The sequence below is a fragment of the Canis aureus genome, chromosome 11 (genome assembly GCF_053574225.1).
Source record: "Canis aureus isolate CA01 chromosome 11, VMU_Caureus_v.1.0, whole genome shotgun sequence".
Classification (NCBI taxonomy): Eukaryota; Metazoa; Chordata; class Mammalia; order Carnivora; family Canidae; genus Canis; species Canis aureus.
In genome coordinates, this window is record NC_135621.1 from 61,954,428 (window position 1) to 61,981,465 (window position 27,038).

General features: G+C 35.6%; 1 protein-coding gene across 15 annotated transcripts in view; it reads left to right on the forward strand.

Moving 5' to 3' along the window:
• LOC144324194 (uncharacterized) overlaps window positions 1-27,038 on the forward strand; it is a 580,701-nt gene that overhangs the window by 255,130 nt on the left and 298,533 nt on the right. For 2 of the 15 annotated variants that reach the window (XM_077915484.1, XM_077915481.1), the window contains 2 exons: window positions 148-268; window positions 1,618-1,801. The exons of 12 other annotated variants lie outside the window; for them this stretch is intronic. In XM_077915484.1, coding sequence (XP_077771610.1) covers window positions 148-171 — 24 coding nt within the window. In that variant the 3' untranslated portion in view covers window positions 172-268; window positions 1,618-1,801. Of the gene's footprint in view, window positions 1-147; window positions 281-1,617; window positions 1,802-27,038 lie in introns of all 15 variants that reach the window. One more of the 15 variants, XM_077915485.1, reaches the window with a different exon arrangement.

Consider the following 27,038-nt stretch of genomic DNA (forward strand, 5'->3'; position numbering starts at 1 on the left):
AAATTGTGCCCCTCCTCTGTTACTCGTCCTGACAACCTGCTCCTCTCTAGCAGGAAAGAAAAAGTTCTCTTCCCAGAGCACTTCAAGTCACAGTATTTTTTATAATAATAATTTAATATAAAAATATTTTGATTTTTCTCTGATAAGAACACAAATCCTTCCAGAACATGAGTCTGTTTTATTCATCTTCATATCTTCATCCCAAGACTCTGACACATACTTGGTCGTCTATAAAGATTGGAGAAAGAGAACAGAAGTGGATGAATAGGTAAATGCTACGGTAAGAGGGACTAATTTTTCATAAGTGGGTTAGTGGCAGCTTCCTCCAGGAGTGATATGTAAGTGGAGCTTGAAGAATGAATAGGAACTCAGCAGATGTTATGAGTAGGGTTCAGGGTTGGTGGAGAGAGGGCACCACAGTACAGGGAACTGTGTATCTGAAGGCTTGAGAGAGCATAGCCTGGTTGGAAATTCCAAATAAACTAATATCTTTAGAGATTAGCATACATAAAAATGGAGTAGAGTGGGCTCAGAGCATGGGGTGGCTTCATACAGTGATGAGCCTGTAGATGTGGGGATTTCATTCTTTCATGTAACTCTTTGGGGAGCCACTGAAGCTATGGCAGTCACCAGGTGAATGTGGTTGTATGGGCGATGAAGGGACTGGGAAGGGCTAATTGGGAGATTCTTGCATAGTTGGAAGGAGGGACAAAGGCCCATTTAAGGTGGGGTGACAAGAAAGCTCACATTTTGCTAGGACTTTTGTCCAGAAGTGTCTGGCTTAGTCAACTTTTTTTGACTCTGCCTGCTTGGATCTCCTATATTCTGAATATGTATACACACACACACACACACACACACATATAAATGTATACTAAAATACACTCCTATATTTTATCCTCTACACATTCTCCCTCATTCTCTCCACTTCAGCTTCACCCCAGATTCCTTGCCATTCTTTGCCACCAAGAAGATCCCTCCCTCAGGGACTATGAGTTTTCTGCTCCTACTGCCTGAACACACTCCCTGCCAGTCTCCCCCATTGACCTGCCTCAAATAGCACCCGTGGTGGTCAGTCTCACTTTTGACCCTGCTGTAGTTTCATTCTTGGTCCTTATCACTACCCTGCATTTCTTGTGTATGTCTTCACTGCCATATTTCCCATATTTCTCATGTAAACTCCATGAGATTACATATTTTGTATTGTTTTTTGCCGTATCTCAGAACCTGGGATTATGCCTGACACATAGTAGGTGCTTCATAAAAGTGTATAAATATGCCAATGTTTTCCAAACTTTTTTTTACCTTAGGATATAGAAAATATAACAACATTTGCATGGTATCAGGGTATATTAGAGGGAACTTGGAGGTGTCTATATGCTACTTGGTTAAAAAAGAAAAGTAATGACTCTTTTTGATGTTTAATTCTAGTAAGAAAAAGAAGATTAAGTGTTGAGAAAATACTGAACTTTGAATTTTCATTAAAGTTCCAAGCAAAAAATTTTTATTTTTACAAAATTCTATTGCCATTGTTAGCTTATATGTGGCACAGCTGTATCCTATTTGCCGCATACTGATGGATGCTGGCCCCCCATTGCCTTTTTCCTTTCTGCCTAGATTCAGGATTTTGCCCCTGGGGAAAGTTTGGCTGGCAAGACCATGTCCCTAGCTGCATCCCACACCTACTCTTCCACATGTGAGCTGGCCTGATCTCGCAGGGCAGTCAACAGGACTGTGGCCCATGCTATTGTAACAAGGACGCTGAATGTGAATTGCCTGCTTTCACCAGCATGATAAAATAGTAAGTAAGTAATGTTTGTGAAAGTTTGGTGTGTTGGAGGGCTCCTTGCTTAACCGCAGCTGAGCAGCACCATCTGCTTGGGAACAGCCAATTTGTTGTTTGTTTTACACTGAGTTTATTAAAGTTACCCAAGGGAGAGTAGGAGGGACCTTATTTGGAAACTTGTTTCCTTGAAAACCCACATGATTTAGTGGAAGGAATACTAGAAAAAGCTTCCCAGACCCAGGTTCTAGTCCCACCTATTGTTTGAGCTATATGATCTTGTAAACTGCTGATTCCTCTGAGCTCTGGTAACTTCATATGCAGAGTAGGAATAATGCCTTTCCTGCTTATGTCTCAGAGCTGCTGTGACAATCACAGCAAATCCAGTAATGGCAAACTAGAAGTGTACTGTATAACTTAGGATGTTAAAAAAAAAAAAAAAAACTTTTAGGATGTTGTTTTTGCTAAGTATTGTTGTTAATACTAGCTTTAAGTTATTTAAGGGTTTCCACATCTGTAGAGCTCTGCTGAGTGAAAATTAGATTTCCCATCGTAGACCATCCCACTGGGGTGGTTGCCAGGGTAATTCTATGCATGTGAGTGCATACCGAGTCAGTCCCTAAAAGCTTCAATTGGCCCAGGCTTCCTTATCCGGAAGCTTCACAGAGCCACTACATCTCTTGTCCATTAAAAATGAAAAGACTCATGAGTAAGATTCATGTTCCTATTTTAAACCTGACAACTTGTTAAGTTATATATTCCTAAAATGAACTCATAAGCATCAAGACTTAGCTACAAGTGTTGAAATAAGGATATGGTTTTACATAGATGAACAAAGTTTTATTAAAAGGTTACTAATCCTTTATTGGTGCTATTTGCCCATTTCTCACTTCTTCTAAGGATTTAGAATATGTAATCCAAATTATTTATTATCTTGCTAAAAATAAAAACTCCAGAAACAAATGGATAGTTCCTGTTAGTTTCTCTCCTCAAACACTGATATATTCTAAAGGTAAATCCATGTACTTGGTGAAATGATCTTTAGTTCACTTCTCAATGGCAAGGTATGATGTTCCAGTTAATAAACACCCATAAGGAGCTTTGCTATAATTCTTGAATATCTTTGTTTTTTGTTTAGTTTGGTTTGGCATTTTTTTTGTGTTAAGGGGACATCAAAAGCATTAAAATATCTTTCCAAGTATTCCATGTATTGCTAATTCTGTTTTCACCATTTTGCTAATCCTGCTGTTGAGAAGTTTGTTCTGATTACTATTTTTAAAACGTGCTTAATGTCTCTGTGTGCTTCATGAACATTTTTCCCTCCTTTTTGTCTCAGTGAAACCTTTCTTGATCTACTGTGCAAGTATTGAGAGAAAAAAGGGTGTTTTAAGAAATTATTTTAAATTGCTCTCATTTTTTGAAAACACAGATATTTTCAATTTGGTGTTTTGAGTCTCAGGTGAAGAGTGTAAGAGAGACTGTAGAAAACATTACTTTGGAAAAAAGTTCCTATTTTGGTTCCACAGATTGAAAATCAGATTTTTCCAGGATTTTTACAGCATATGGAAATTGACATCCCCTGAAATTTGGAGACACCAAAATAGAAAGTAAGGCCAGATTTATTTTCACTTTTAGTAGTCTGGCTCTATTACCTTGAATAAACTAGTCTTTAGAGAACCATTTTTTTCTCATTCTAAGAGTTTAGTGAATTAAGTATAGAAAATATGGAAAATTTATAAATATGTAAATAAGAAAATAAAATATAATGAGTAATTCCACAACCCAGATATAATTAGTGTTGATGTTTTACTATATTCCCTGTTTTTTATCAGTGCATCTCAAATCAATATATTTTTTTAAAAATTAGGCTGTGATTTATTTATATTCTTGCATTTTGTTTTTTTCTTTTACCATTACATTATTAACATTTGTGGAAAGAATAAACTGAATAGAAGTCATTAAATATCAATAGTACATTAAAAGTCTGTATGTTATTCTTTATATAGACATATAATTAATTTTACTGTTCTCTTACCATTAGGTAGGGACAAAGTTTGTATTTTTATTAATAATTGTTGGATGAATATTCCCATAAACAGATTGTTTTCATTTCTAATTGTTTCTTTGGAACCATCAAATACTTTTTACATTCGTCCTATCAATTTGTATTTTTTTTCTATATCCAAGGTATTAATCCAAGGTATTGAGGCAAGTTTTTAATTAGAATGTTAGAAACATTAGTTTCATTCAGTTAGAAACATTAATTAGAATATTTTTCAAAATTTTCTTAGCTATCTTTCATTCAATAAATATTTATGGAGTTCCTCCTCTGGGCTAGGGATGCTAGGCAAGACAGATATATTCTCTGTTCTCACCAGACACATGGCATAAGTCTAGAGAAGGTCTTTTTAAACTGAACTCTAAAATCACTTGTAAGTTAAAAATAAAAAGTAGAGATTTTAATTGTAATAACACTAAGCCCATGAAATAAAGAAAAATTGACATTCTTACTAAATTTAGTCTGCTATATCTGAGACACAAAGGTCTATTTATGTATTCTTTTATGATTTTCAGTGAAAATCTGTATTTTTCCAGAGTACTTTTTTTTAAAATAAGTTTCTCTCTGGGGAAAATTTCATGGTTTTGTTGTACTTTGAGAAACATTTCTTTTTCCTAATCAGTTATTGTACATATAGAAGAAAATGATTTATATTTATATATTTAGTTTATATTTGGCCATATTCTGGAACTCTTTTCAGTTCCTCTAAGAGACAAACATAGTTTGAAGTACATCTTTGACACTGCCAATTGTATAAAGTTGACAAATTATACCAGTCTTGGTCTTGTTCTCTCAGTGTGTGAACAGGACCATAAACCTACCTTATGGAGTTATTAACAGCTAATGAGCTACATGTTAAGGAGTTTAGCACAATACCTGGCACATAATAAGCATTCAGTAAATTATAGATTGTTATTACCATTTTCTGAAATTCTTTAAATCATTTACTTATTTATTTCAGTTTAGCATAGTGTCTCCCACTATAATTAACATTTTTCTTTATTAACTTAGATACTATATTATTCAGAGCATAAAATTTTATTGTTATCATAACTACATGACAGATTTTACTCACTGTATTTTGATTCTTTTTTGTTTCACATAAGTTTTTAATTTTAATTCTTCTATGTCTAATGTGATAGCTATGTCACCAGCTTTTTTTTTAATTGTATGTGATATTGACAGATACCCATTTCTTTTTCATCTTTGTCCTTTGTGTTAGCTGTATTTCCATTAGCAGCAATATCCAACAAAATGATTTACCCCATCTCAAATGTTTTGCTTGCTTTTAAAAATAGTTGTACTTACTAATATTTTCTGCTGTAATTGATATATTTGATATTATTTCTCATATTTGAAACAGTTTTTATGCTTCTTGTTTCTTCTGTTTTCTGTTTCTTTATAGATTGTTTTTTCTTTCTTCTTCCAGTTCGTTCCTTTCTTCTTTCTTTCTTTTGCTTTTTTTCTATCGACAGTTACTTATAAGGTATACATTTGCTTCTAACTCTAGTAACTACATTTATATTAAAATAAAACTTCTTAGGTCTGTATTTCTCCAATTACAGCATGGAGAAAAGAACTGCTTTTGATTAACCACTATGTAAGATGAGGAAATTGCCTCCTTTACTACTTTCTTTTCTTTAAATCAATTCCAAGTTTGTGTTAATATCATCTGAGGTGTTAGATCTGAATAATAAATAATGATTTTTTAATTTAAAAACAGTGAGCCAACATATAGTACATCCTTAGTTTCAGATATAGTGTTCAATAATTTATCAGTAGCATATAAATAATGATTTTTAAACATTATGCTTCTCTCTTATAAGAACCATTTTTAAAATCCATTCATCTTAATTATTACATTTAAAAATTTTAGATTTAATATCCTATTTATCACCATTTATTTTATATTAATACTTTGTTATTTTCAATTTAGATATTTTTCTATATTCTCTCTTAGCTTAAGTATACCTTTGGGTACTTTCTTAAAGGTATATGGATCATATACTTCCTGAGCCCTTGTGTTTCTGAGAATAACTTGGAATTGCCTTTGTAGATTTATCACAGATTGTTTGTATATAAAATTCTTGGGTCACAAACTTTTCCCCACAAAATTCTGTATACATTGTATTTAATAAAGCCCAACAGGAGTGTGTAAAACCAGCTTGACTTTTTTTTTTAACTTCTTTGTAAATAATTTATGTATTTTTTTTAGATACAAATAGGATATTGTTACATGTTTATACTCCCCCTCCCTTTTTTCCATTAATCCTTAGAAGGGCTCTCTGTTTCTTCTTCTATAGCCTTTGTCTCATGACTTGTTTTTCTGTTGTTCTTTATCTCTATGCTCTAGAAATGTACATTGTATTGACTTCAGTGTCAGTGAGCAAATTTTTTTCTGAACAGTTTGTGCATTGCCTCTTTAATGCACTTTCTCTTATAATAACAGAATTCTGGATTCCTTTCAATCTTTTCTATTCATTCAACTTCTTTATCACCTACACATGCATCTCAACTAATTCTTTTCAAACTAGTCTGTTTCTGGAACATTTTACCATTCATCCCTTGCTTTTGAGGGTACATTTTCTTAAATCTTACTGAGAACACTAAGGAGAGGGAATATTTTCCCTTTAGTTTTAGAAAAGCCTTTTTGTATTTTTGCTTTGTTCCTATTTCTTCTGTGCTGTTGTCCTCTGATTTTATGTTGGAGAATCTTTTTGCTAAACTGTTTTTTTGTTGTTTTGCTTATCCAGGAATGAGGTATAATCTGTCCAGGCCAGGCTTTAACCATATCATGCTGGGTAGGTGGACCCATCTTAGAACATCTTACTATTTTCCTTGTTATTAGAATTCCTCTCAGATCTTAAGCTGATGATCGAATGTCCATTGTCAAGCAATCATGTACCTTGCAACATCCTTTTGAACAGGGGAGGAATTTTCTGTTCTGTTTTGATCAGCTTAATTTGTATATTTTTAAGCATCATTCAGATTTTTTTATTCCAGAAGTAATACATAAAATCTCTAATGCCCTAGGAGCATCTTTTCCACAGTTTCCTTGATTCAGATACATTTGTCTCAGATTCAGTGTGTCACTGGCCATTCCACCCTTTATATATGCCTTACTAAAATTGAAGTCCATAAAAGATCAAAGAAAAGGAGAGACTGATAGGGGTTGAGGATGGGGTGGCACGGTGAAGATGGACTAGCACTGGTTATCTCATAAAGCAGTGCCTACTCAGTTCCTGGTTTTATGATTAGCAGAGCCACCATGTTGCTAGAGAGAGGTATGCAGGGGAGGTGGCTAGAAATCTTGAACTTTCATTTCTTCTGACCTCCTTGTCTTATTTCAGAGCTCTATCCACTCTTTGATTATATGAAATTTCTCCTGTTATATTTCACATTGTTTATTTAGTATATCAAGTTCCACTAGTATGGCAATTTATCCTTTTTATCCCTTGTGTTTCAAGTGTATGAACATAAGGATGCATTAGATGCCCCTAAGTAATCCCAATCCTAACACAGAGCATGGTATGATCCATAAAAAGAAGCACCCCACAAGCTGACAGTAAAACAGTGACCAGCAGATATACCTTCTATATAAAGTAGTTAATAAGAGGATCAGACCTAAGGCTTTTCTGAGGAGCCAAAGGTGATGGCCTCACCATCTTTCATGTAAGGATATTGGATACAAATATTGTGTTCACATTAAAGAATCAAGAGGACTTATCATGATTATGAATGAAAGGAATATGTAGAAGGGAATTGGCAGGGACCTGTTAAAAAGCTGAGGATCTGGGAGTTTGGGTCAGGTGATGATATTTAGAAGATATTTGCAATTCTGTTTATTAACCTGCAATTCTGTTTATTCCCTAAATTAAATAATCTGTTCTCTGAGGTCTCAGTTGTGTGCCGAGAATAGCATTTCAGGAAAACCGTCTTTAGACTCTCAAGTTTTGAGCATCCCAAGGGAGCCATTTTTAAAGATACCTCTCATTCACATATGTAGCTTTTTAATTCACATTCTTGTCCCTGTTCAGAATAGAGCAGCTGCTTCTGCAACTGTAAGAGACTTTCTGACTTAGATTGAGGTCTGTCACTGTCATTTTATGGCAGGCTGAATGTAGTGTTGGTTGTCAGTTAAAGAAAGAATTAAATATTGCCTGCTGTTGTACATCTTAGACTAGGATTCCTTTTCCAGGTACAGTTGGGGCCCCTGCTCTGGTCTCCCTCCTCTTATTTCTTGGACTTGGAAGAAGTCCAAAGGTAATTTCATGTCTTCCAACCTTGATATGGCCACCCGTAAAAGATGGGAAACATGAAGCCATATCTAGAACCAGGATGAATATTTGGAGAGTGATGTATAAATAAGAGTTGGTAACCAGAACCAAAGAGGCAAGGGGTACATCATCTCATTTTACCTGTCTTCACACAGGTGACTTCCTGGAACTCAGGGGCTGATTTATGATTGAAGGACATAAAAGGTTAGAAGGACTGCTCAGTATTCACCCAGAAAGCTGAGCCCAGAGAGCAGGATGGGTGGCCCAGCACACTTTAAGAAGAGAAATCTGGTCAAGATAGGCCATCTCAGTCTGTGACAGACTATTAAATCCTGTGGAAAGTAAGACTTACAGATGAGTCCTTTTATAAGTTCTGTATTTGGCAGAAACATTTTGCTTTGCAGTCAATAACCTTATGATTAAAATAAGGTCTTTGTTCACTAAGAGAGCTGGCTGAACACTTTATCGTTCCAAATGCCCTCCCATTTATTCTGAATTAGCTTGTTCACACTTTAATGGATAAAAATTTCCATTTTAGGTTTTTATATATGATTATCCATTGCAGTTAAAGCCTCTTTTTTTGGAAAGGTTTTACAATGTGATTTTATTTGTTTGCTAGTAAAATTTATTACCGTAATACTTTTACCATCCTCATTTAATCTTCAGACTTCTCTTTAAAAAAAGTCAATTCACCATTATGTTAGCTACTTACACTGAAGTGTGTTGGGGTGTGGGGGGGGTGTCCCATTTCACAGTGTATACATTCTTACTGGCTTTGTCTTGAATATTTTATTCTGAGGACAGTGAAATCAGTTTTTATAGAAATAAATCATTTAGCCATATTAAGATTTGAAAGGGTTATAAATGGTTTATTTTCAGCCATTATTGTGAAAATAGAAAAAGGGGAAAAAAAACACCCCACACTATCATTTAAACATGTCAATTCTTCAAAATAGTGCAGAGGCAAAGCTTCTTTTTATTATTTTGAAACAACAAGATTGGATGAATAACTTACATTTGGTTTATTTCCTTTTGAGCTTTTTTCTCAGTCACTTTTAATATGAATATACATTTCTAAAACAATAATTGTTATTTTAGGGCACATATGAAGAAATAAATACTTTCTGAATATGTTTAATAAATGTAACATAAATATTCCTTTTATATAGATTTTATATGTAGATTTCATGTATATTTTTCTCTGAATTTATTTTAAAGTTTAATTAATTTCTGTGGATTCCAGGAATAAATTTATAATCCATTTCCCTTTTTTATAACACCTTATATTAAGATCTATTTAGTTATTGGCGCCCTTGTCTATTGGCATATCTTCATTCAAATATGTAGGAAAATTTATTTAACACTCCTTGCATGACAGCTTAAGCCCTCCAGTGTCATTGAACTTTATGTTGACGAAATGCTTCCCATAGAACTCAAGTGCTTCTAAGAACCCCTGCCTCACAATGAGATAAACATGATCTAGCAAAAATGGACCCATTACTCTGGACTCTGGTCACTGATATTTTTAGGACAATTTAAATTAATGTAAACCTGTAATTTTTAAATTTTTTTCCTGACGTGGTTGATTAATCTGATTATGTCACAGAATTGTCCTTAAAAAGATAAGGAATAGTATTTTAACTAATGCTCAATCTCTGGACACAGTGCCTTCTTTCACCCAATAAAAGTCAAAAAACTTAAAAGTTTAAGTTCTTAATAGATGCTGAATTTTTATTTTCAAGGTGTTAATATGCAGCAGGTATATTAAACTTGAGTTTGTATGGTTGTGCTTGAAGATATCATTAATATGAAAGGTACTATAAAAAATAAAATAAAATTCTATGTACTACTTTTTATACACACACACACAAATCATCAGTACAAATTCATATTCCTCTAAAAATATTTGTAAATGTTACTCCAAATACACATTTGGTAGATTCATTATTGAATCTTTATATAAAATTCATCTTCTATAAGCTATTCAGAATCTTTAGAATTCTTCAACATGTCTTAATAATTGTGTTTGAGCAATGTTTTACATTTATAGGAGTTTTAAAAAGGCAGGTGCAATGTGACATATCAGAAGAAGCAAATTAAACTCTTGTAAAGCACAGCTGGAATGCTAAAAATGTGTATTTGTAATTTAAATATGTGACACCATCACACTGTAAAATCAGTTCATAATTAGAAAACATCTGTTTTTTCCAATATGATGCCTAATAGTATATTTAAATAATTTAGAATGCAATAAGAAAAAAAAATCAAGGAACAATAAGTGATTCATGGACATTTATTTCCTTTTGTTTTAATGCCCTACAGGAGATTCTCTAGTAACCTATCATATTGAGGGTACTTTCTGGATACAGCATAATCATTAATGATGAAATGCATATGCCAGACATATGTGCTGTTATGACCTTATTGTGTTAGTCAAATAAATAAATAAATAAATAAATAAAACCAGGTTCTGTAGGTTGTGGTGTTAAGAAGGATTTACACACTGTTATTTCTCTCTCACCCCACTTTTGTTGTTTGTTTTAATCAAAAGACATTGAAACAAATAGAAGTTGATTATTTTAACAGGAAATTTATGTGAATGTATTGCAAATAAAGGGAAGCTGTTGAGTTGTATGAATTCTGGAAATATACTTGAACCAAGTAAAATATTGAGTTAAAACTTAACAGGATCAATTCGAGTTTAGCTAATAAAGTTTGAACAAAACCACAATTTCTCAAATGAAGTTAACATGGTAGATTAGCCACACATCTGTCATCAGTGTTCACATAGGAAGGTATTTATATATGTGTGATGAAAACTCAAATGGGTATTTTTATTCTAACTGAAGTATGCACGCTGAATAGTCTCTTGGTTTATTGGCAGTAAATTGTGTAACTTTTTTTTTTTAAAACCACAGTCCAAGTATTTGTTTCAGATATGGACAAACCAAATGTGTTTTGGGAGGTTCTGTTTTTGATATTACCAGCCTATGTCTGGAAAGGTTTTCCTCAAATCCAAAAAAAAAAAAAAAAAAAAAAAGAAGAAAAATTAAAAAAATAAAGATAAGGCATTTGCAGCAGCTAACAAACTGAATAAAAGCAGTTAGTAGTGCAGGTCAAGAGTACTTAAGCTCAGCCACCAAGCTGTGGTGAGTAAATTAAATGCAGCAAGGCCTGGCTGACAATGAACTTTGCTGTTGGAAGGGGGTGTATTAAAATGCACAGACTTACCTTTCTATTTTAAATGCAGTTTTATCACTTTAATTCTTGGGTGGGGGATGGAGGCGAAGACTCACTTTTTTGCTGGGTTAGAGTACACAAAGTTAATCTGCTACTATTTATATTCATCTACTTTGAATCGCCTTTTATCCACCTTTGCTGCTGCAGCCCACCACTCGCCATTCATCAGTTTATACATTGTGCGCCAGGGCAAATAATGACAGAATATCTAGCTAAAGAAGGGGTACTTAATCAGCAATCAAGATTCAATTTGTTTTAATTTTAGCAGGTGTTTGTGAGGTACATTGATGGGAGAGATAATATGTGCTGCTTTCATTAGCTCTCTTGTTTTTGTGCTTGAACATTTAAGAGCCAGATGTTCGGAGGTGAGCTGATCAGAATATTAAGTCTCCAGAGGTTGGTTTCCATAGTGTTTTACATTCCTTTCTTTATCTCCCTCGATTCACCCTGAGCTCTGAGGTGCAAGTGCTTGCTATGACAGACTCTATCTCAGCGTCCTGTTCAACTAAGGCTTTAAATTAGTGGCTAATTCTCGGTATAAAATACTTTAGTTTAATAATCTGTCATTAATTCTTGGACTCTGGGTCATCCCTCTTCTCATTCAAAACTCTTTCCACTGATAATCTATTTTAGAATTATTTGTGTAGCAGCTGGTATTTCACCAGGATATTTTCTCGAAGCAAAAACACGAGAATCACATAAGCTACAAAGGTAATGACCCCATCATCTTGTTAAATCCATACCCAAACTTGATCAGTGCTCTGTCATCAACTAGTCAAAACATGACAGTGACGACAGCATCCTGGCCTAAACAACAATAACATGGCCATTTGAAATTGGTAGCTTTGCTGACTTTGAAAGTTATTACCTCTTGCAAGGAAGTGTGAATATTCTTACATGAAATTATTTTATAATGTAATATAAGATTACTGCGTTACAGTTTGCAATAAAGCATTAATAGGACTTGGAGAAGATCTAATCAGTAGTTAGGCTTTGTTTTACAATTTTAACTCAATGGTAACTGAATTTAGCTTTTATTTAATAGCTTTGCTACATTACATTATGATAAGCTGCACATCTTTTTTTTTTTTTTTTTCCTTCTTTTTCTTTTGGTCGTCCCTTTCTGCTGAAAAACAAACCTACCAATAAAGAGTTAATTGAATTGGCATTGGCAAGAAGATGTTTTCTCCCACTATTAATTGTTCTCTGTTTACTTTGATATTCAAGGATTGTACTGTTTTATAAGCATATTTTCTTAATTGTGTCACCTTGTACCATAAGTATGTCAGAGGGGAAACATTTGCAAGTGATTAGATATGGACCTATGTGTCACCAAATGTATGAGGTACATACCCTTATAGGATATAATTGTGATCTTTTAATATGCAGCCATTGACCCAGACTTGTTATTATCTATTATAGTTTATAATAATGTATCTCTTTATGATTAAATGATGATGCCCGGCAGAACACTATGATTAGCATTTCAGTTATTTATAGATTATGTCAGAGCAGTAATAAACATAAAATGCTGTTAATGTGTGGCTAATGAAATCTGGACATGAACAAGTTTATGAATTGATATAATTCATTTGAGTGTTCTAACTGAGCTGCTGGTTCTTGTCATAATTCAAAAGCTTAGCAGGGTTCACCGATTAGGTGGTAGACTAATTTGCTACAAAAAGTCAATGGGTTTTCATCGTCTTGGGCCATCATACCCAGCATGGCTGATTGCATAAGGACTATACAAAGTAATTCTCATAAATATGTTTATTAAGCTTAATATGTTTTGTAAGGATAGGACGGAATCAACTATTACACAACATATGTAGAACAAAAATCACAGTGTTAATTAGATAGCCAAAAAGATATGTAGAGCAAAATCATGAAAGCCTAGAGAATTATTTGATTATTAAGGGAGGAAAAAACCACAGTGATTCAGGAGCAAATGTTGATAAAGACTGCAAACTGAGGGTGCCTTTTGTCCCCCCTTGAGATATTCATCAAGTACACATTAAATTCCATTTGACTAGTATGACCGGAAGCTGCAAGTTGCATTTCTCAGGCTGTTAGTACGAACTTCACATCTGTAGCTCAATTCAAATCTCCAAGGAAAGATATCAGTTTATGCTTTGTTCTAGTGGTGTTAATATACTAATTAGAAAGGTCTGTTTTTAAGACCAAATCTGAAATGATGATTTCTTCTCAGTAAGCAAAATCCAAAGACATCTCTGAGGTTCATAGAGATCGATCTTTATGGCCAAAGAACACTCACTCCTAACTCTCAGGCAGTAGTGGCTGACTCCTAGACATGCCACACTTGCATAGAACACCATTACAGAGCCATAACTGATACATTAAAAATAAAGTCCGTTTTGGAAGTCATAATGTAAGGAGAAAAAATACATTTATTTTCCAGCTTCAATTTGTATGTAAAATATTTGGTTACTTCACTGTGTTAGTCTATCTAATTTAGGCACTGCTTCCATAATCAAATCTGTCTTTTTACTATTCATCACAGATCTATAGATGGCAGAAGTAGGACAAAGAAAAGGATGATTCAAGGTGGCAGATTTTGGATGATGATGATGATGATAATAATAATAATAATAATAATAATAATAATAATAATAATAATAACAACCAGCACTACCCCAACAGCAACTTTCCAACAGTAATGACTAATGCCTCTTGGATATTAAGTAAGCCTGTGGTGGGTTATCCTGGGGATATCCTAGTTGAGGCTGGATAATCAGATGGATGATGAGACTGGATCAACATTTCTCAAAGAGTGTTCCATGGAATATCAGTACTGTAAGGTGTTCTATTTTTTAAAAACATGTTTTCAAAATAAATAAATAAGTCTTTTTTAAAAAGTGGGGTAGAGTACTTGGGTGGCTCAGTTGGTTAAGTGTCTGACTCTTGGTTTCTGCTCAGGCCATGATCATGTGAATCAAGCCCCATGTTGGGCTCCACACTTGTCAGGGAGTCTGCTTGAGGATTCCTACCTTTGCCCCTCACCCCACTCATGCTCTCTCTCTCTCTCAAAATAAATAAGCAAATCTTTAAAAAAAAGTTTTCAGATTAGTATGATAAACATTATTTATTCCACTCTGTAGTATCTATTCTGATTTAAAATTGATTATTTAATCCATGCATCAGGCAAGAAATAGTTTAGAGATATAGTAGATGTTCAATAATTTGTGGACTGAATGTAACCATTAATTACAATTTTTTAGAAAATTCCTTATTACTGGGATTGAAGCAGTTTTAAGGTAAGCCACGCATCTATATGTCTAATATGGTTGATTTTGTAGTTTGTCCTGCAGTTGTGGCATAAGGGTAAGTGTTTTCTTCTGTCTATCTAAAAAGAGGAACTGGGAAAATAATCAGGAGAATGGAATCTTTTGCTCCTTTTTGATAGTTTTTTCCCCTTAAGGGTGTTCTGTCCTCAAAGTGGACATTTACCCCAAAATTTTTGGGGGCAGGATACATAGGCCCTTGCCAAACACTGTGGGTGGAGAGTGGAGGGCTCCTTGGGGTAAAGCTTTCATCACTGTCTCTGAGAATATTTCTCAGGTTGGTATTCTTTCTTTATCTTTTAAGTTTTTATTTAAATTCCAGTTAGTTAACATACAGTACAATATTAGTTTCAGGTGTACACTTAGTGATTCAATAATTCCATATAAGACCCAATGCTCACCACATCAAGTACACTCCTTAATCTCCATCACCTATTTAACCTGTCCTCTCCCCACCTCCCCTCTGATAACCATCAGTTTGTTCTCTATAGTTAAGAGTTTGTTTCTTGATTTGTCTCTCTCTCCTTTTTCACTATGCTCATTTGTTTTGTTTCTTAAATTCCACATATGAGTGAAATCATATATTTGTCTTTCTTTGACTAACTTATGTTACTTAGCCTAATCCTCCCTACCTCCATCCATGTCATTGCAAATGGCAATATTTCATTCTTTTTTATATCTGAGTAATATTCCATTGTATGTATATACCACATCTTCTTTATCCTTTCATCGGTTGATGGACACTTGGGCTGTTTCTATAGTCTACTATTACTATTACTATTACTGTTTCCATAGTTACTATTGTAGATAATGCTGCTATAAACACTGGGCTGCATGTGTATAATATAAATAATAATTCAAATTATTATTTTTGTATTCTTTGGGTAAATATCTAGTACTGTGATTGCTGGATCATAGGGTAGTTCTATTTTTAACTTTTTGAGGAACCTCCATACTGTTTTCCAGAGTGGCTGTACCAGTTTGCATTCCTACTAGCAGAGCGTGAGGGTTCATCTTTCCCCACATCCTCACCAACACCTGTTTTTTTTTTGTGTGTGTGTTGTTGAGTTTAGCCATTCTGACAGGTATGAGGTGATATCTTAGTGTGGTTTTGATTTGTTTTTCCCTGATATTGAGTGATGTTGAGCATCTTTTCATGGGTCTGTTGGCCATCTGTATGTCTTCTTTAGAAAAATGCCTATTCATGTCTTCTGCCTATTTTTAATTGGATTTTTCATTTTTGGTGTGTAGAGCTTGATAAGTTCTTTATAGATTTTGTATACTAACCCTTTGTCAGATATGTCATTTTTGCAAATATCTTCTCCCATTCCATAGATTGCCTTGTATTCTTTTTTTTTTTTTAAGATTTTATTTATTTACTCATGAGACAGAGAGAGGAAGAGAGAGTGAGAAAGAGAGAGAGAGGCAGAGACACAGGCAGAGGGAGAAGCAGGCTCCATTCAGGGAGCCCGACGTGGACTCGATCCCAGGTCTCCAGGATCATGCCCTGGGCTGAAGGCAGTGCTAAACTACTGAGCCACCCGGACTGCCCTGCATTCTTATCCTGTAACATTGTATACCTACCTCTACTACTTGACTAGTCATATTGTATTGGAAGTTGTTTATCTATATAAATATTGCTTGGATTTATCAAAATCAGTATTGTGTCTAATTTTGCTTTATATGTGTTTCTGTGCCTGTCAAAAATGCCTAGTTAGGGTAATCTACATAGTAAGCCTGGAAAGAAAGCAAGACCACAGGGAAACATTTAACCAAGATGCTATCCTTGGAATTATGAGCCCTAATCTTGAGAGCATAAAATTCCCTAGAGCTTTAAAAAAATATGAGGTTAAACTCCACTTGCAGAGAGTTTGTTCATTTCAACAAGATAAGGCTAACAAGCTTGCATTTGGAAAATAAACAAAAAGAAGGAGAATAAAACACCCCCCCCACCCCAGTGAATTGAGTACCCTATTTTAGGCCCAGGAGGCATCAAACATTAAGACCCAGTGTGTCACCAAAACATGTAGTCCTGAGAAATACATGGAAACTTAAGCGGGGGGCAACAGGCTCACCCAGAATTGAGGTTTTGCTTCTATTCAACTGTAGATGGAAAATCTTACTAATCCCTTAAAAAAAGAAATGATCAATAGAGAAATATACTTGGGAAGGATATATATATATATATACACATATATAAGATATGGTATGTGTATATGTGTGTGTTTATATATGTATGTATAATATATATAATGTTTATATACAAATATATCTTTGTTTATTGCTTGATAAAACTATACAAATTTTACCCACTGTTTTGCTATGCTAAATTAGTAGAGCCAAAACAGGAAATTCTCTAGTGCCAAACTATAGAATTTTATAGAACATCAAAAGTAATAGTAGAGATTCTTTATGTATTTATAATATTTCCAAAAACTTAATTTAAATTGTAAATTCACCTGTGATAAGAATGCATAGGCTGACTTAAAATGACAAACATTTCTTGCTTTTGTTTTTAATGAAATAAACTTAATGTGGTACTTCTGATTTGCTCATGATGTTCTACACTGAAGACAAAAATTATCTATCTATCTATCTATCTATCTATCTATCTATCTATCTACCTACCTATTGTAAATGTCTTTTACCTGACTCATTTGGGGCTGGTAGTTGTTCAAATTATTGGAAAAGTTGATAAAATCAAGAGTCATAAAAATAATACCCTTATATATTTTATTTTAACCTAAAGCTTTGAAAATGGGTCCAAAGACTGAGATTCCGTGTAGTCTTCTCTGCAAAAAGTATGCCAATGATCTTGCCTTTATGATTTTTATTTCTAGTTTCTTTACAGTAGAGTGAAAAAATTGTAGATGCTTCTGAAAAAAAATTGAAGGAATCCTTCAGTTGTTTTTAAATGATTTTTTAGGTCTATGGTGTCTTTCCACAAACCTAGTACTACACAACCTTTGTGTGTGTGTGTGTGTGTATGTGTGTGCATGGTGGTGGTGGATGTAGTGGTGGTGTGGGTGGTATGGTAGCTCAACTTAATTCATTTATCCGAAGCATTGAATGTAATTTTAGAGACACAATAATTCTTTATTTTTCCCTCATGTCTCATTGGTTTGTGGATGAATAAGAGAGCTTTTATATATATATGTGTGTGTGTGTGTGTGTGTGTGTGTGTGTGTGTGTGTGTATTTGGTTTACAAAGTATTTAAAAGTAATTATGGTTTAATATAACTTGTTTAGTTGATAGACTCTTTGAAGAAAAACCAGGAGTCAATAAATCCTCTTTGGCTAAAAAAAATTAAAATTAAAATTATTTTTTAATGAATCCCTTGATTCCAAAGTCCTAGCTTAAAGAAACATGTTCTTAGGTTAAGTGGAAATGGCTGACCAGCAGGTCATGATGTAGGTATATATGTGAGTGTAAACTCTCCTCCAGCATTCAAATTCCTTGTTAGAAAGAAACTCCTAATGCAGATAATTTTACAGGAAAAGTCTTTCTTCAGTTGGGTGGGATAGACAGAAATTCAGGTCTCACAAAATTGTGTCTCAGTGAATGCTCCCTCATACCAACATTTTGCATTTACAGAATAAAATGCTTCCAACTTTTTATCAGGTTCTTCATAAAATTCTCTCTCTTTTTTTCTCATAGCATCTGTTAGAGAGGGACTGAGGTCTTTTACTAAAGGTTGTTTTTCTTTTTTTAATTGAAGGTCTTTTTTGTATCCCAGAATCAACTCATGAAAATATTTCAATTCTGTATTTTTTTTTTATTGAAAATCATCTATTTGCCGTAGGTAGGACCAAACACTGAGGTCTCGGTGAGCCATGAGTCTCCTCACTCCTTGTAGTTCAGGGATTTTTAAACTACAAATCTAGTAGTGAGGGTTGTAACACCTAAGAGAATGTTAGTTCACAGCTATTCACATTTCTTTTCATTTCCAGCCTTTGTCCCTGTAGGTGTCTATACATAACTAATTATTATTGATGGAATGTGAATGAAGTGCTATGTCACCTTCTAGTCTGAGGTAGTTAAAAGCGGGTGGGCCTTGTACATCGGTACTCTATATCTTGCTCCCTGCCTGTCCTCTTCTTCCTTTTCCTTTCTCCCTCCTTCCCTTGCTCTCTCCATTTGTGTATTAGAAGTTAGGGAAGTGAAGTTGATGATTGCAAGATACAAGTGGCTCAAGTTCCTGAGTTGTCCAGGAGACGATTATCCAAACCACAAAGAGGGAACAAGGTTAAGCCACTGAATTCCAGGGTTTATTTGTACCATAGAATATATTGGTCTGTTCTGAATGATACAGTGAGTTCACTGTAGCATAAAGTTGATTAAAGGAACTGGAAGAATTTCAGTTGAGTATGTTCTCATATATAACATGTTTTTTTTATAATACTACTAACTACACTGATAAATCAGATCCAACAAAAATAATCACAAATAGCTATCTATTTTTGCATCTGCAAAGACTTATTGTGAGTATACAGATAACCAAAGAAGACATTTAAAATGGATCAGTTATAATAGGGCCAGCAAACAATAGCAGTGGCCCTGACCTCCTCCTCCCCTTCTCCTCAGTCCTGATGTTTATTAGGTACTTACTAGCTTCTGGGTGTTTTCTAAGAGCTTTACTTGGAAAATCTAAATTAATCCTCACAATAACCCAGTGAGGTAGGTAGTATAATTTTCCTTATTTTACAGATCAGGAAACTGAAGCCCAAGAGGTACATTGCCCAAGGTCACATTGCTGGTAAGTGAGAGGATGAGATATGAAACCCAGAGAGTCTGCTGCGAGAGCCCATGTGCTTAACCCCTACGTTATGTTACATAAGCCAGTTTCTTAAATGATACTCACAAGTGTGGATTTGTAGATTTATAAGCATAGTGCTGGGCATGAAGCCAATACTCCAAAAATACATTGGTTAATTTCTTGGTGTGGGGCTTCTGGAAACCCACTCTTTTTGGTTAGGAAAAGGGTCGTGAGCAACACTGCCTCATTCAGGGCTACTGAAGCCCCTCCATTTTCAGCACATCATTTGGCCTTTTCTTCCTTGCTCATCAGTTCTGGTAGCCCCTTAAACTCAGAAATACCAAATGTTCAGAGCTCCTTTGGGAGAGGACGATTATGCATAGACTAGATTTGAAGAGCCCTGTACCACAGAAAAGGGCTCAGCTTGTGGCATACAAATTATCTTAAAATACCTCATGCCCATCTCCAAAGCTTCAGTGTATTCTTTTGCCCTGTTTGTAAGATTGTCCTGATGTAACCTTGTTTTCTACTGTCTTTGGATCACAGACTGTAAAACAAAGAACTGGTATAAATGATGTCTAAGATGCTTTACTTTGCCAGCCAGGTAGATCATCTAACTGTCTCTACCATCCATATTTCTTATTCCACCTACTATTTTGTAGTGAGGAGTGTTCAAACACTGGGTCAGACAGACCTGGATTTGAATACAAGCTATATCACTTAGTAGAGGTTTGTCCCTGGGAAACTTATAACTAAATCTCTCTAAATCTCTCCCAGTACTATATCTCTCAACTATGAAATGAGTATAATCACATTGACTTAGTACAGCTTGGCCCATAATTGTTTTCAGTGAACCCTCACCTTTTAGTTTCTGTCTGTCTGTACATGTATCATTTTTCAAAGCCTAACTTTTGCTCCATCTCCTCCTCGAAACTTTCTCTGATGAATTCAACCCACACTGTATATTTCTCCTCAAATTGCTTTTGCACTTATTTTCCTGTGCTCCAGAAATGATCCTTCATTATACTTGGCATCTGAGCTGACATCCATAATCAAATCTCATTTAGTCTTTCTTCTTTGTCTTGATTATTCAACTAGTATGCAGGTTGAGGGTAAGGAGCTTTTTAGCCTGCATTTCTCCTAGAGCTGAGCACACAACAGACAGCCAGTACACACTTCTTTTAATTATCAGCCCATATACCTTTGCTATAAACCAGCAGGAGAAGGGAACAACTCAATTTAATGATTGCTTAATTCATTTTGGTAATACACTGCATATGGAGACATGGGGAGCCCCCAAGTGAGGGAAAAGTTGTGATACAGGAAAAAAATGAGTGCAAAATGCTATAATGCAACTTGAGAAATAGATATATGGGACATCCAAAAGATGGTTAAAAAAAATACATCTGGTTTGGAAAATTAGAAAGGATGAATGACATGGTTTCCATTACAATGGGTACTATCTGTTACATTGTACCCATCTCTAGTCCAATTGCTTCATCATCAGATGCAACTGAAAAACTGTACCAAGTTCATCAGGAAGCAGAGGGATGTGCCTCAGTCATGAGTGCATTAGCGTGGCATTCCTTCTGTCCCACTTGTTAACCAGTACTTATTCTAATGGTCCTTAATGACATGGGTGGAATTCCCTCCATCCAGTTTATTTCTTTAAAAGTAAATCTCATAATGCAAGGATATTTATATATAAATTTGGAAGTGCATATGTTTTAATTTTTAAAAAGCTAACAGATGTGTAGAGTGGAAAAGTAAAGAGTGCACTTATAAAAAATCATCTGTGATCATTCCAGGGCCTGTGCAGAAGCATTTAACATTGTTCCCTCCACATGGTCTGACTCAACACATGACTCTATGGGCATTTGCTCCCTTATCTCTCATATCAGCCTCTGTTCAGTTACCTTTCAGTATCATTCACACTACACACATTCTTTTCCTGTGGAACATAAATCTTTTTCCTGTCTCAACAAAAAAGTGCTGGATGTAATCATACACCACCAGCTTTAGCCATATTCTGCTGATCCTTTCATTCCCCCCCCCCTTTTTTTTTAATTTTAAACTTCAGGGATTAAATTAGTTTTTGCCATATTGTTCCCACGAATCATTTTGCCTTGCCTTTGAAGATAAACCATACCTTCTTCCTTTTCTTTATTGAGTTAAGGAGGAAAAAAGATTTGAAAAGATTTGTAATTAAACTTGCTTCAATAAAGTAATCTATCATGAATCACTCTAACAAATTTGACATCTGTAATAAAACTTCACTTTTACATATACCCCTTTATGTCAACCCAGATCTTTTAATATTCTTAGGAAGGGAACCAAAATAATCATAGAGTCTTTGTCAGTACAATTAGCATAAATGCTGTGAATAATTTGACAACATCTACACCTTAAACTTCCCTATGGTCTACCGTGTCTTAGCATTTCGATCTTTATTTTTGGTGGGGGGAAATAAGCCAGTGTGTTACCCTTTTCTTGATCCTAATGTGAAATTCTTTTTCTGCATATCTAAATACATATCTGACTCAACCCCTTAGCAACCTTACCCACTTCTTTATCTCCTTCTCCATTCACTAGCTTCCCCACTCTGTAAAGTTAAAAAGAATTATGAGTGTAAGCCAAGAGAATGCTGGGCTCGGAAGTGTGTGATTTGAAGATGTTGATGATAAGCATGGAGAATTACAACTACCCTCTTTAACTAGAATGTCATGTGTTTTCCTCACCACCCACAAAATCCCACAGGCAACTTAGAGGAACAGTATTTTGCTTGTGTCTGTATCTTACTGTTGCAGTATATTGTAATGAAGCAAGCATTAGAGAACTAATTAAGAGTCTGGATAGCAGGGGTTATTAGGAGACAGATCATCTGAAATACAGGTGAGCTAAACTTCTTTAATAATTTTCAGGATACTTGGACTATAGGAAGCCTTTGTGCAAGTAAATATAAGTGTTACTTTACATAATAGGTAGTTATTATATAGAACACAGTACCCCAAATAAAGGAAAAATAGCTTCACCAATTTGTTCACCAGTGTGAAGTTGATGCCATTTGAGGACCACTACTTACCTGTAAAAATATCTCCCTGCCCTCCCTCTCCCAATGTATTGTGAGAAAGAGGATACTGACAGTGGTTAAATCTTGAAGTTTATATTTTCTATTCTCAGTTATTACAAGATTTGCTAATTCTTGCCCCATTTTTCTCTTTATGGAATATTCTATAGAGTAAGAATAGGTGTTTAATTCTTCATAAGATTCTTTGAATTCATGGGCAAAACATTTTTAAGATCCCTGTAAAATTAGGATGGCTTTAAATTCTGTAATGGCTATATAATATCAGTCTGGGCGTCTATAAACAAAGTGTGCCATTTAGAGTTCAGGTTCTTCAGTGAACATGGGTGATACCTGATTTTTCCTTCTTGCTTCATTGTGTAATGGAAATGGTCAGCATCTATGCACCAAGCACGCTGCTAGATGAGTAGGGGCATAGAAAATGATTGGAAGATATAATTCCTCCCCATAAGAGTTTCCAGTCTACTTTGAGAGAAGACTCAGAGCATATGTGGATGATGATCCTTCTATAGATCATACATCCAAACAATTAGGGTTGGCGGGGGAAGAATATTCTGATTCAAAGTAGTTAAACATTCTAGAGGAGGTAGAATGTGGAGCAGGTTAGGAGGAAGGGCAGGGAGGCGACATTGTACAGCAGAGTAGGAGGAGGAGGTCTGTGAGCAGCATAAGGAGAAGCCTATAGCATGGGTTACCAAGAATATGGAAATGGTGACAAGAGCCCTGGACTAAAAGCTAAAGGATGTATGAAATATTTAATGTTTCTTACATTCTGCTTCTTAATCTATAAAATGGAATAATTATACCTACTTTGCATATCTTACAGAGGAGTTGATGGTTCAAAAAATAATACTTGTGAAAGTGCCTTGAAAGTTATAAATCCAAGTGTTACTTGTGACTGTATGTGGGGGCATTTGGAGAGAAGCAGAAGAGGAGACCTAACCAGGCTGCTGCTCATGGAAAGGTTAGACTTGTTTCAGGAGATAGAACTAGCCACAGGAGAAATCATGCAATTCAATTAAATTTTAAAAATATTTCCTGATATTGTAATAGATGATAATGATAGGGATTAAATGATGTAGAAGACAATCATAGGCTCTGCCCTCCTTGATCTTATGATCCTCTTCTCCCCAGAACTCTGTCCTTGTGCCAAACCTACAGGATCTCATCATGACCACAGTATTACCCTTTTCAAAAATATTGTCTTAATTATGGCTTCTTGAAGACTTACATGTTATTGGGGGAAAAAATGACTAAATGTTAAGTCACATAAAAATGCCAGGTGCTGGGAAAATATTCCTGAGCATTTCACTGAGGAAGGAACATGATAAAAATAGTCTTTGAGGAATGTTAGTTTGTTGTGGGTGTGAAGAGCATGTTATTGAGAAGTGTGGCAAAGACAGTTACTGCTTCCTGAACACCTGATGCTCCTGGGCCTTCCACAATTAGCAGAGCCATGTGACTAATTCTGGCCCAAGGGCTGTGAACAGATGCTGTTTGGCTTCCAGGCAATGCATTTAGTAGTCATCTATGACCCTCCAGCTCTCTTTTCCTGTGTGTGGCAACCCTGGAGGTCTTTTGTTGAGATGGCAGAGACCCAAAATGGAAACAACTTATATCTCTGAGTTACTTTGTGTTGCGAACTGCTTTGGAGAGGTGCTTGGAAGAGTAGCAGCCTTTGTGTGAGCACAAAATAAACTCTTTTGGCTTAAACCACCGAGTCCTATCCTGACACTTACAGTGAGATAGGCTGGTAACAATAAGATCTGCCAAATGGCAGGAATATTATTCTAGGGATGAGATGATTGAGATAGAGTTGGGAAATGCCCTGAATGTTCTGCTTGCAGTTCCTGGCTCTTATGTAATGTCATTCCATTCAACCTCTCATCCATTAACAGGAGACTAGATTGAAAGCCAGTAAAATGCATTTTTGTTAAACTTTTAAATATTATATGCAAAAGCAAAAACCTGAGGACTAAATCCCAAGGATGGTAGTTTAATGCATAAGATCATGTTCACTGAGGGGAGAAATAAGTGCTGGATAATACCTGTGTGGAATTACTCCACTGCAATTTTCTCACGTCCAGGTTCCTTTCCGATGACAGAACAAGCCAGAAATGACTCCACATCTACTCTCATGTCGTGTGGGCTTTGTTTACTATATGGGCAGTTTCTCAATGAAGAGAGGCATTTCAATTATTCCCAGTAGCGGTGTTCCTGTTGACACCTTGATGCCATATAGGAAAGAGTTAGTGAGCTTTAGCCTCTGGAGCTAAATACATTTTATCAGGAAACAATTTCAGCAATTGACTCTCATCTGGTCATGTTACTTATATCTTGTTATTTCTCAAGGGCCCTGTAATTAAAGCAGGTGTGTGTCCTCTTAAATTAGAGTTGTGGCAACTGTAGATATTGCACTAAGTTCTAACAGGAGACCCTAATAACCCTTAGATTCCATAATTAAAATGAGGCTGGTGGGAGTGTTTGGCCAGGGAAAGTGTCAAAATGGGCAAATATTTCCCAAAGTGATGGGCTTATAGGATACATCATAAGTGAATCAGAAAACATTTCAAACAAAATCACAGACCCCTTCTTCCCTCCCTCCCTCCCACCCTCCCTCCCTCCTTCCTTCCCTCTCCCATCCTCTCACCCACCGTTCCTCCTTCTTTGTCCTCCTTTTCTTCCTTCCTACCTTCCTTCCTTCCTTCCCTGCCCCTTATTCCTCTCTATAAATAGACCAAAGCATAATTGCAATATAGATGTTTTTCTAATATTCAGTGTAAAATGTAAGACAAACCTTTTTGCTATTTTAATAGCTAATATTCTAGTAAGCAAGTGACCCAAAATTGTTAAATGGCAATCTTGGGGCTACTTTTTATGTCTTAATTGGGTATTGAGCATGTTCTACAACCCTTGAAGATTGTGGAAAAGTAAAGGCAATTGAGGAGGAAGAAAAACTATTGAGGTAAGTGAGAAGAAAATGTGATAAAGTGGACCTAAAAAAGAAAAATAAAGATGAAAACAGAAGGAGAGAAACCATAAAACACTCAACTACAGGAAAGAAACTCAGGGTTGTTGGAGGGGAGGAGCAGGAGGGATAGGGTAACCTGGTGATGGGCATTAAGGAGGGCACATGATGTAATAAGCACTGGATGTTATATGCAACTGATGAATCACTAACTTCTATCCCTGAAACTAATAATACAGTATATGTTAATTAAATTGAATTTAAATTAAACATTTTTTTTAAAGACCTAAAAGAAGAGAACCAGGGGAGGAGAGTGGCAGGATTTGTCTTGAGGCAAATGGGCAAGGGGGGGATTAAAAGAATTTCCTCCGAATATATGTGTGTTTTGCAAAAGTAATTCCACATAAATAATATGTGGTGTTAATTACAATGCTCAGTGCTCCTATATTGCCTTTCTTTTGTTGACTATTTTTTAGAGGAGTTTTAGGTTCATAGAAAAATTGAGAAGGTAGAAATTACCTATATTCCATATGTCCCATGCCCCCACACATGCAGAGCCTCCACTACTACCAATGTTCCCCACCAGGGTGGTGCATTTGTTACAAGTGATGACCCTTCTTTGGCACATACTAATCATCCAACCTACCTTGACACTACATTATGGTTCACTCTCGGTGTACATTCTGTGGATTTGGACAAATATAAAATGACATATATCCATCAGTATAATATCATACAGAGTATTTTCTCTGCCCTAAAAATCTTCTGTGTTCCTCCTATTCATCCCCCCCCATCCCAGCCTCTGGCCAACCTTTAATCTTTTTACTCTCTCCAGAATGTCATCTGGTTAGGATCACACAGCGTTTTCAGACCAGCCTCTTAAACTTAATAATATGCATTTAAGATTCCTCCATGACTTTTCATGGCTTGCTAGCTTATACTTCTTGAGAGGAACATAAACTGATCTTCAGTTCTTCTAGAGCAAGAAATGCATAGTAGATGATTATCAGTCCCCTCACCGACACTCCCTTGGCTCCCTCAGCCCCAGTAAGCAATCCCTGTGCATGTTGATGTCTTCACGTCTCTCAGCTTCTCTACTTCAGGCCTTCCTTAGCTAGGTCAGCCCTGATTAGGTGTAGCCTTGAGGGAAGGGAACTTGATGTCCCTCAGGGTTTAGTGCAATTCTCTCTCATGGACTGGATCAGAGAAGAAATGCCCCAGGCTTCTAATACTGCAGTGGTACAATTCTGAGGTTCATGTCTTCTCAGTTCCCAAGGGACCTGAGAGGCACTAGGCCTCTGGTGTGTTCACAGTAATAATGGCCTCACAACTTGCCCTTACCTGCTCCCCATCCTTCCCTGACTTGCTTTCCCTGTTCCTTGACTCTAGCTTCACTGAGTCCTTGTCACCGTTTTTGCTTTTGTAGGAATTTAAATACACTATTTCCACTGTAAAGTGTTTTTCAAACTCAACTCCTCTGTTCATTTAATCTGATTTTCAACTATTTTTGGAATAAGTTGAATTGAAATATGTTTACCTGGACACACAGCTCCTAAAAGGATAAAAA